Genomic DNA, 12,034 nt, shown 5'->3' on the forward strand with positions numbered 1-12,034 from the left:
CTAATGAATCTGGATTTCTTTTCTGGATGATAAAAGAGACATACAGACTCAGAGTGTCTCCCTTCTGAACCTGAATTCTCATGGGAAGCGAGTCTCCAGGGGAGGAACGGTGCCATCACAAAGATGCTGATGCACAGAAGGGGCTTAACAAGGATCTCCTAAGCTCTGAAAATGGTAATTTCTCTCTGAATTAGTTTGCAGTTTCTCCATGCTCCAGAAACATGGTTGGAAAATGGAGCTGGCAGAAACTCCCAGCCTCACAGAAGTGCGGTGGGCTCCAGCATGTTAAATAAAGAGGGTCAGCCCAAGACTGCTATAGCACACTGCATACCAAAAAGGGTGCTCAACTACTGATAAGAACAGGGTCTGGAGGCTATTGCACTGACCCTGTAAAGTGCAGAGTATGTTGATGGCACCACCAAACATTATCTTTTGTGCTTGGCTGAGCTAATATTCAGTTTAAGGGTTTATTTGAAATTCATAGAAGAACTCATGATAAAGGAGTAGCAAAGCTCCCCCTTTTGCAGAAACTATCTCCCCTTTTCCACAACATTGTATTAATTTGTATATCCACATATATATGGATGGAAAGATCTACGTATATTCTCTGACTGCAGTTACTTTTAGACTAGAATAAATTGTGTCTAACAATAGAATTTTGAAATAAATTAAAATTCATTTTTAGATAAGGTAGTTTCAGTCTAAAACAATATCTTAACATAGTATCTATAACATAAAAAGACCTCCTCCTCCATCAATGTAAAGGTATAATTACATTATAGATTAAGTGTTCACATACTGCACATTTTAAGAACTAGCTGTTAACAGAAATAGGTCCCTCTTACTTACATCACTCCAGAAATAAAATAACTGTGGCAAATGGGCTTATTGTAACAGTAAAGCTGCAGCAGAGAAATCATTTTTCATTCAATTCGGAGGCTTTGTACTGTTTATTTTATTACCAGCTGCCACCAAACAGATCCACAGTAAACAGTTACTGAAATTCTGTTCATCTAACGATAGAGGCAGACAGATCTTGGAAGAACCTGTTCTGTCTTGGTGTTTATTTGAAATAGTGAGCAGCTTCATCAGAACTGGTCCACTCCACTTTTACCTCACTGAACAAATTCTTAAAAGCTGTTGGTTCTTGCAGGTTGAATTTTCAGTGAAAGTCATCAGCCAAGACCAAGTACTGGCTTCCTCAACTCGACTGGCTCAACTACATCATGTTGATAGATGCTGACTTTCATAAGGTGCCCTTTTTTCTTTTTTTTTTTTAAATTTACAAAGCTGTTAACACTTCCAGTTCCTATAGACTTGGAAAGTATTCTGAAAAGGGTGGATTTTGTAGATCACCTCTTATTAGAGCAAGATGGCCTTTTCAGCCTCAAAAAAGTGGGCTTTAAAGTGCCTCTTTTTCTCCATTATCCACCACTAGTTCAATGAGGCATTTAATTGTAACTTAGACAAACACACGTCCTGCATTCAACAGAGCACGCAGAAGGCCCAGGAGCACCATGTGGACACCTTGCCTATAAAAGTGCCTAATTTCTAGAAACTCAGTCAAATGAGGAAATTCTGTCTTTAGAGTCTACACCACACCAGACTGTCTCCCATGTCAGGTTTACACATTTTAATAACTTAGAAATTCACGTAAACTATTCATTTTGGAATAATATTTTTGCCCAGATGTCATTATCCACTAACCATTATCCTAATTCTCTAAAGACTTCATAAAATGCGTTTCTAAAATCCTCATCCAGGTTTAAGGTGGATATTTGCTACCTCCACTGCTTGCTGGACTCTTCTGCCTAGGACCAGAGGGGCAGTAGCTGTAGTTCAGCCATGTATGTAGCAAGGGAAAATGAATTAATGTGTAGTAGAGTAAGTCATCTTGCCAGAGGACTAATTGGCATCAGCAAATTGAACACTGTAGGCAATCTGGAATAAACAATTGCAATACATTATTTCTATTAGGTATTTTTCCTATGTGAACAAAATTGCCAGAAATGAGCACAACCCCTGCAGCTTTCAGATCCTTTATTAGGTAACCAAACATGCTATTTTACACAGTGTACTTTAAGTGCACTCTGGCAGCATACAAAAATAAACCAAATCCATTCAATTCGGGTACAAATATCTTAGGGTGAAATAAATCTGTTAGACTTTGCAGGATCAACCCAGATACTGCAGACACAGGATTAACCCAAATATTATTTTCAAAGGCTTCTCCACAGCTGATCTTAATGAACACTAATGTAAAGTCTTTAAACTCTACAATGACATTAACACCCTCATAGCATTTTAAATAATACAGGGGCATTCCAGGCAACTCTATTCTTTTTGACCTGGATTTATATCTTGCTCTGTATTGGCTGCAACACTTACGATTCAGAAAATGAGCCATGCTTTACCTAACATTTCTGAAGGAAAATCGATGTCCTTATTTTAGGCAGAGATAGGTTGGAGGCAACATTACCAGAAGACATGAAGCCGTTGCCAGCAGAAATTCAGACTGAGGCAAGGGAGAGCCCTGGGGAGTTGGGGAGGACAAACAGCTTCTCAAATGCTTGGCAGCCAACCACCATTTTGGCCAGCTCCCTGCTGTTTCCAATAAGCAACCACTGCACTGAACAAAGTACAACAAGAGAATGCAGTTTTATTTGATAAGCCTCCACGAAGAATGGGAAATAACCCTGGCCAGTGCCTCTTTCTCTCCCCTTTTTAAAAAAAGGTTTGGGGTAGCTATCCTCCCTATATTGGCCTCAAACAGTTAGAGATGAATCCTGAAATCCCAGTGATGATGCAGGCAGATTTTTGAGCAGGCCACCTCACTGTTGGCCACACACTTATACTCAGATGACAAGTGAAGACACTGAATGGAGGGGTTTAGGACCTCCTACCATATCTCATGCTCATCTTCACATCCAGGATTACAGACTTTAAATGGTAGATCAGGGCACAGACTTTTAAAACAATATTCCTCAGCTGAGGAATCTATTGTTTTAAAAGTCTGTGCCCTGATCTACCATTTATTTCCTGTGTGATTATCACTTTTGCTTTAGGCTGTGAGCTAACTAATATAGAGATATAGATAATTTTCACAAGTATTAGTCAAGAAATCCGTGCAGACAGCCTGAACTGTGGCAAGTGGTAATCATCACAGCAGGACTGGAGCCAGCTCCAGCTGACCCTCCTGTACCACTATGAAGGGTTAGCTTTTCCCTGAGGAGGATGATAAAATGCAGTTTAGCAGCAGCTATATCACAAGAAATCAGATGAAGTAGAGCAGTTGCTGGAACTCGCTTCCCAAAGGGTTCTGCTTAAAGGATTTCATGAAAAGCATAATTCAGTTAGTTTGCAAACAGTTAATATGATAAAGAAAGCGCTCTGCAGCAAAAAAAGAAAGAAAGCATCATGAAGGCTCTGGAAAGGCTGCCCTGCTGCATCAGCCTATGTTGGTAAGAAGAAATTCTCCCTTGTCTGTGGCCCAGGGCCACCTGAATGAAATGGCAACTCCTGTCACATTTTTGATGACACCAGAGACAATATGTGCCATCTGTAGATTTATAGTGAATCTGACGAAGCACTTGTGTGGGCTGCATTCAATTACTTGAATTTAATTGCGTTACATTTGCCAGAAAATTAGGCATAGTTTATGGAACATGAGTATTTTGGAGATGCAGAGGAAGGATCCCGCCTGTGGCATAGCTGGAAGCCTGATCTTCCAGTGCAGGCGTGGGCAGAAGAGACATTCAGCACAGCACATCCCCATGCAGGTGCTCATACAATTAATGTGCAAGCAACTTTTTTTTTTTTTTTTTTTTTAATCACAACCCAGCCGACTTGCTGCAAGGAAAAGCTTCCAGTTCTGGTCATCTTTCCAAGATATTTTAATTACTGAATTCCTTAGGCTCCCCTACAGAACAAATCTAATGAGGTTTGACCACAAATGCACACTGATTACAAGAAAGATCACACATACAATTCTGCTCTTCTCTTTGCTGCACATCAATGTAAAGGCAAGCTGCTACTAGCAGGAAGGTCAGATGATAGAAATAACCAGGACGGCTTTCAGTTGGTGTTATCTGCAGCTGTCATGGAGTCCAATGGGAATGGGGATGGCTTGGGCACTCTGTTATAAAGGTGCCTCTACATGTAGACATACCCATATGCATCAGCACCCTCCCTGCATGTGCATGCACACATATTCTCCCATGTACTCCTAACAACTTCATCCTACAATTAATGATCTAAACACACACACATGCATACTGTAACACACACATAGACACAAGGTTCCAGCACAATCTAACACAGATCTGCAGGCAGAAAGTGCTTGCCGAAGCCGTACGGTGCATACCCAACCTGCAGTGGCTGGTGTCTTGTCATTATGTATAATAAATAGCAGCACTCTGTCATAGCAGCACGGCTGTGCTGCCGGAGCTCACACCCTACCAGCCCCATCTCCGCAGCGCGGTTCTGGGCATGAAACACACAGATCAACATGCAGGCAGTACTGATCACTGCAAGAGACAGGCTCCAGCAGCGAAAGCTGCTTCATGTCGGAGTGGGCTCTTCCCAGCTTTCCGACATGTGATCTGCATCTCTAATAATGAACAAATTCAGTCAATCCATCCCTTCTGGCATCGATCCCTTACCTTGAAATGCTGCAGCTGAAGTATCTGGTCCTCAAGCTGTTGTCTCTTGCCTTCTATTTCCGTCTGCCTTTTCCTTTTCTCCTTGGAAAAATAATTTGAGGGAGAGAGGGAGGGAGAGAGAAAGAGAGATTGTCAGAGAAATGGAGGCTTTAAGGGTAGCAGATTCATAAGAACATGCAGGCAGCCACACACATCTGTGCAGATGCCACCAGTCCCATTTCACCTGTGCTCTGCTTGCTGGCTCACAGGAGCTGTCTGCTGGGAGGGTGCCAGCCCCGACCCACTGATTGCTCACCAACAGGAGAAATTCTCCTCACTGGCTGCCGGCAGACAGAACAGCAACAGCGTGCACAGTCCCAGAGGAGGAGAGAAAAAATTGCAGGTTGGAGGGAAGTTAAAGGGACATGGATGCACTTTTTCGTTCTATACTCTGGACCAGGAATATGCAAGGTCAACAGAGGACATCAGGGCAGAAGGCAGATGGTGAAGCTACCAGACTGTACTGGGCTTACTTGCAGTGCAAATGGGACAGATAGCCCCATCCAAAGCACCCACATGCGCTAGCAGCTGGCTTGCGCTAGCTCCCAGAGGCTGGGCTGACTGAGCAGCTTGAAGGACACCATTACCATGTCCACAGCCTATGATTTTTTAAGGTCACCTCCAGAAACATGCCTGTGCCAGGCAGCAGGCTCTCCCAGCTGCTTCAGGAGATCTAGCTGTCTTTCTCCTCCTCCATCCCTCCTCCTTTCAAAACCTGCAGGGGTTGCCTGTTCTAAGTCTTTCATGCCGCATGGGGACCATTTCTCTTCATCCACCCCCAGCTCAGATCAGATTAATGCTCCCAGAGGTGTAAACAGAATCACAGAATCACAGAACACCTCGAGTTGGAAGGGACCCAGAAGGACTATGAATCTAACCCCCGGCTTCACACGGCACCTCACAAACCCAAACCACGAGCTGTGGCAGTTCCCGTGCCGCTGCCCTGGGGAGCTGTGCCATGCCCACCGTCTTCTGGGGCACGGTCTTTCCCTGGCCCCTGACCATCCCCTGACACAGCTCCATACCGTGTCCTCAGGCCCTGTCACCGTCACGCGAGAGCACAGCTCCTGTGAGGAGCTGCAGGCCACCATGAGGCCTTCCCTCAGCCGCGACCTCCCCTCGGCTCCTCCGCTCTGGGCCGAACCAAGGGTTTGTTCACCTGCAACTTGTACATCTCTTCACTGTCTTTTTAGCCCTTCTTTGGACATTCTCTAATAGCTTCATACCAATTTTAAATCGTGGCACTCCAACCTGCATGTAGCACTGAGCGCAGTGGGACAGCCCCTCCCTTGCCCAGTGGTGGTGCTGGGCCTGATGGATACAGCTGGTGCTTTTGCCTTCAGGGCATCTGCCCCAGCTTTTATTGGAACAACACTCTTTTTTTATCCTTTGGCTGTTGAAAACATGTTTTTATTATTTTAATGCTTCAGTAGCTGTAAGATTGGGCTTGAAGACATTTGAGGATTCCTCGAGTCCCCAGAGTAATTCTTCTGTTCCACTTCTGGGTGTCCTACTGGGAATTCTCCACTTTCTAGGGATTTCAAGCCTTTATTTCTCATCCTCAAGGGACATATGATATCACTTATACACAAATGATTTATGTTTATATTGGCCCTCAAACCAAGGCATTTTGAGTGAAAACCCTACATTTAAAAGGAAGATCAGGAAACTTTTAATAATAGGTTATCTCAAAACATGGAGTCAACAGCCTGGACAACTCTTATTGAAGACTAAGACGTGAGGTGATGAGCGGGCTTTATCAACGAACTCTGAAGAGGCAAAGTGGTCAAATGATGCATGTGACAAATGGTTCTGTAATACCCTGCACGGTCTTACATGCTGATTTTATGTATAGAGATACACACTTGTATAATTGTCTGAAGAGTTCAATAATACTACTGCTGAACAAAAATATTCTGCTGAAGTTATTTTGGAACAGGAAAACTGGCTTTTTGGACAACTGGAATGTGACAAATTGTGCCTGTCGTCAGCTGACAGCTTGAAATCTCACTGTTTTGTTCTCGCAGAAGACAATTTGCATTGTGCAAGCATAGACATTCAAAATTTATGTATGCACCTTTAAATCCACTCTTTATATAAAATTGATAGCATAAGGAACACTCCTCCAATCCCCTTCTTCCCTCTGCACTTTTGAATGGAGCAGGATATTGCATGGCTCTGGGGTTAAAAAACTTCAACATACTTCAGAGCTTTCTCTTTTTTTTTTTTTTTGTTTGTTTCCTTTTTTTTTTTTTTTTTCTTTCTCTTTCTTTTAGTCTACAGTATTAACAGCGTACTTCAGAGAGCAAAAACCTAGGAGTCATTTCTCTGCTATTTCCTCAAGTAAGTGGTTAGCCATAGGTTGGAACAAAGTGGTCATGAAAGCTGTTCCAGTTAATGGCTTAATATTCTCAGAATAAGGGAAATTCTTTCCTGTTTGTGTCGAGCTGAACACATTATATGTGCCATAGGGCAGCATAAGGCACTTGTATCTTCACAGTTAACTGACCTACATTTCTGCGTGTTTATTGAAACATGTACGTATATACATTTTCTACCCTTTAAAAAAGCTTTCTTGCTAAAACACATGATGGAAATCAGCACTGTACCTTCTCTGGCTGGCTGTGTCATGTGTTATAATGGAAGTGACAAGACAGCCTTATAAAACATAAATGGAAACTTATTTTCTTTGGGAGAAAGGGAAAGCACTTAGAGTATTTTCCCTGTAGGCAACAACACAGCAGGCATTAAAATGCTTGAACTACTTACTAACTAGTGGGCTTCTGTGGAGCTAAACTGGAATATTGCTCACAGTACCATTTCACTGGCTCTCAGTCTAATCACATACCTATACCCATTCTCTTTTTGCACCATAGCTGAATGTAAGGAGCATGATGGCAGAGGTAGTTTTTTTCTTCTGAAGGTTACATGATTTGCAGCATGCGTAATAAGCTGTCAGGACTTTTCACCTTCAGGTCACTCAGTCACTTTATTGGTGGGTTTCTCCCATACTGAGATCCATGATTGTACATGTTGCTGGTATGTACAGACATGTTATGAAAAGATGTGGTAAAAGACTGGACAAGCTAACAAAGGCCTCACAAAAACCAGCATCGAGGATTTTAGATATTCATTAGATGAAACAAATTCTCATTCAGGATCTAACTGAAAGCACGAAGATGCTGAGTACATGCTTAAACTGAGCATTGTGTAAAGTACTTTTCTGTATTTGAGCCTGTATATGCTCCTCCCTCCTTATTCTGCTCATCTAATTCTAGATATTTTTTTTTTCCAATCATGCCTAGTAAGTTTATGATTTACTATGGATCCTAGAACTAGGAAAGTATAGTACTTAAAACAAAGATTCACACCTAACAGCTCTGTTTCAATACATACCTCTCTGACAACACAGTGAATACTACACCATTGCTTCAGATATCTGTTGGTGTAAATCACCCCCAAGAAATAAATCAGAGGACCCTGCCAGCTTCAGCCATTCTATCCTTTTGCGATGAAATTGAGATGTGAAACTTCTCACTGTGACCATAGCGTTACCTGCACCTACAAGGACCAAAGTGACATTTCAATCTGCTCTTGCACAGGTTTCCATGATCATTTTGCCAGCCCATGGCCTCCAACCTGAGAAGTTTTCTCAGAAGCAGCTTCAGTTTTGGAAAAAAATTTGCCTGAAAACCCAAGTGAAGCTTGCAAGGGGAGGGAAAGACGGCTAAGTGTGATGTGGGGCAGAGGAAGACACCAACCTAAATTGCAAGTGAGTAACAGGATGGGAAGTTGTGCAGTTCCTGCACATTTTTAGGATGCTGCTGAAAGCTGTAGGTTGGGGTGCCAATCATTACACAGACCCAGATTCTTGGAGTTATTCTGTGGACAAAAAGATGCTTCTTTTTTTTCAGAAAGTGAAGAGATTATAAAAACGAGGCTTGTAGGAGGAGGTGAAAACGGGCATGGAAGCCAGTTTTTTGTGTTTCACTCTTACAGTAGGCTTATTACAAAATATTTGTATCTCTCTGAGGTGTTCTGCTTTTGCTCAGGGACGTGATTTACTGCTCAGGAACATTTTTTAGCGGGTGGTTGTTATTTAGGGTAGTATGCTTAGGTCATGGTTGGACTCAATGATCTTAAAGGTCTTTTCCAACCTGAGTGATTCTATGATTCTATGATTCTATACAAGTGCTCTTCACGGATAGTTACCTTTACAGAATGGAGGAGTACAGCGTACAGCCAGCACACTTTGAATATCCCAGATGTTTGCAAGACTCTAACTTTACATCCCTCACTTCACCAAAAATACCAGGAACATGGGAAAGTGAAAGTACATGACTTTTTTATTCACAGACCCAAATGATGGGAACTGAGCACAGATCAAAGAACAAGTTGACTCACATCTTGAAATGTACTTTGTGAAAACTGAGATTTGTATTCAGGAGTTCACTTTTGTTGACGAAAGCAGAACATGCAAGCCATGGGTTTATTTCCCTTTAGGAGACTCCTATTTTTGAAAGAAAGCGATTGCTGCACAGCACTAAATGTGTCCAGTGCCACTTCTGTATTACAAAGAACAAGAACAGCCGATAATTTATAAAGGGTAGAAGAGAGAGAGAGAGAGGATGAAATGGAGATCTATAAGAGCATGAATGGATTGGAAAAAGCAAATGGGCATCTCACACGCTGTAAGATAGAAGGGGGCTTCAATGAAATCAAATGAAGCAGATTCAGAGCCAAGGCATGAGCCTGCCTTGAAAATCCCCAAGGGTGCTGTGGGTGCTGGAAGATGCTAGGGGCTTAAAGAAAACCTGGTCATGGCCAGAAAAAAGGGATACTGTAAAGGATGCCTCAAAAATTGAGTTAGATCGGGTTCATGAACCTCCTGGATCAGACTTGTTTTTGACGATGATGGCACTTTGGAAATAGTCATACTGACTGTCCTTCTCTCGTTCTTGTGCTAACACCGCCTATTTTATGGTTTTGTAAGAGGTGGGATGTGGGAGTTTTTGTCTGAGTCGAGACAGCTGTTCTCATGTTACGTTTGATCAAAATAATTTAGAGCTTAGTGTCAGACATGCCAAACCATTCCCTTAAAAAAATAAATAAAGCAAACATAAGACCTCAAAAAAACAAACAAACAAACAAACAAAAAAAAACACAAAAAAACCCATTATACTAAAACACTTCTCTTTGACACTGAAGTCACAGAATACATCAATTTTCCACTGCAAAGTTATTTCTGGTATTGCTCAGAAATTTGCTTCCATAGAGTGTGAAGAAATGCAGAGATTATGCAGCTTGCAGACTGGTGGCTTTTTTAGCAGAAGCATGCACCTCTAAAGCCATGTCAGTCCTTGGGCAATGAAGCCCTGGGGAAGCCCTCTGCTCCACTCATGTTGGCAGGAGCACCTGTTTTTATTGGGCTCAAGCCAGCTCAGATACGTGCAGAAAGCACTCTGCCAGAGCAACATAGAAAATGAGCTCCATTTAACTGACCTCAGTGAGGAAACGTGCCCAGATCCAAGGGCAGGCTATGGCTTACAGTGCAGGTATGAAGAAATGCACAGTGGAAAAATGAATGGAAAACTGACTGAATACAGACCAAATGGGGTTTGGGTCTTGTGCTGGATACTGAGACCCCAGCACAGCACTGAGGGATGAGTAATCATTTCTACAAAAAGCTTTTCTGATGTCTTCATCTTTCATATTAAACAAGAATCTGGGCTAGCAAAGAGAAGGGGTGGAAGTTAGTGAGCTCCCACTTTCTGGGCCAAGGCACAACAAATGTACTGAAAAATGACACATGCAGAGGAAAGCTACAGCGTACTTCAAAGCAAGGAAAGCAGTCACAGAGATATATCTTCAAAAAATCACGTAAATTTCTTCAGCAAGGAATTATTTTCTCCACTCTGTACAGTTGCCAGGTGTTATTCCCTGCTCATTTAAATCTTGCAGATTTTTAGGACAGCTAGTATGGGAACAAACACACAAAAATTGCTTCTGACATCTCATCTTTCCGTTGCCAGCTCAAGGGCATCTAGAAGCTTCAGAAAAGGAGAATCTGGATTCTGCATATCACTTCTGCCTACTGCTAGAATAATTTAAAGAAATCCCTTCTTGTGCCTTCACAGAAGCTGAATCTTTCCTCAGGTTGTAGTTTAATTAACTGTCCTCAGCTGGACTACAGCAAAATGCACAGGACTGAGAGACTGGCAGCAGGGCCCTTGCTTTGTTTGTATAATCAGTACTATTACCAGGACGAGATACAGGAACCCATCATCCTGCCAAAGCTGGACATGGGTGCACTTGGATGAATTCTCATTGTGATAGGAAGTCATGCAGCCTCTGTATTGGCAAGCTGGAGGCCTGTCTGGACTATGTGGTCTTCTCTCTCTAGCAACATGAGTTTTGTGTTTACCTTTTCCTGCAAAACCCTCTCTGTTTACCCCCAGAAACCTGTGGGCAACAGGTTGATCCTTGTATCTATTCAAACATGAGCCAGGAATGATTCATCTGTAATTGCAGTCCAGCTTCTGACCTTCTACTCAGTGCTTCCGGGTAGCACCTAAGAAACGGGTCAGGCACACTGACCTGTACTTAAAGTCTTTCTGTACAGAAAGGTTATTGCCTACAATATAGATTCACAATTTCAAATGTCCTGAGCTTCTGCCACCATGGTGGCTTACCTTCCTTGTACCTGAACAAAGCAAATCATATATTGGAAAGCTTTGTATGAGAGATGGGGATGGGAGGAATATGAGTCGTTGTTATAGCAACCTCCATGTATCCTCCATATATCTACATATCTCATAATAAAATTGTGTCCGTTTCCATCTCTCGAAGCAACAAGCAGGGAGGTTAGCTGGGCATGAACAAATGGAGCTCAGGTGCAGCAGATGAAATCCACCTAAAGGTAAAGCCCAGGCTTAGCTGTCTTCCTCATACCCTTTCCACAGCTATGAGAAGCAAAGGAAAAAGAATATTTCACCTCCTATCTTGTGGAACTGTTTAAAACTGGAGATTACTCCACAAATATTGATTTAAACAGACAGCATGTCATAGTGCGCAAGAAATACCTTAGCATGGTTTGGATACAGAATAGGTTTACATCACAGAGACAGACCATAGTGAGATAGTGAGCAGGAGGGCCTGGAAATTTTTTGTTTCAACATCTTTCAAAGAGGTTCCTAATAAGAGAAGTGTAGAACCACTTGCAGACAGCTGCACTCTCAAGGTGAAGAAAGAAAGATGCCTTCAGGCCAGAATTACACCTGTATTCTTTGCAGCCTTTTCTCTAGTCATGAATGTCAGAGGAGCGAGTTGCTTAT

At 42.4% G+C, this 12,034-nt stretch overlaps 1 protein-coding gene across 3 annotated transcripts in view; it reads right to left on the reverse strand.

Annotated features, from left to right (window-relative positions):
• The window catches only part of PALM2AKAP2 (PALM2 and AKAP2 fusion), a 250,912-nt gene that overhangs the window by 200,582 nt on the left and 38,296 nt on the right, over nt 1-12,034 (reverse strand). For all 3 annotated transcript variants that reach the window (XM_042882819.1, XM_042882821.1, XM_042882820.1), the window contains one exon: nt 4,662-4,742. In XM_042882819.1, coding sequence (XP_042738753.1) covers nt 4,662-4,742 — 81 coding nt within the window. Of the gene's footprint in view, nt 1-4,661; nt 4,743-12,034 lie in introns of those variants that run through there.

Source organism: Lagopus leucura, unplaced genomic scaffold (assembly GCF_019238085.1).
Source record: "Lagopus leucura isolate 7727_CA_CO unplaced genomic scaffold, USGS_WTPT01 Super-Scaffold_100036, whole genome shotgun sequence".
NCBI lineage: Eukaryota > Metazoa > Chordata > Aves > Galliformes > Phasianidae > Lagopus > Lagopus leucura.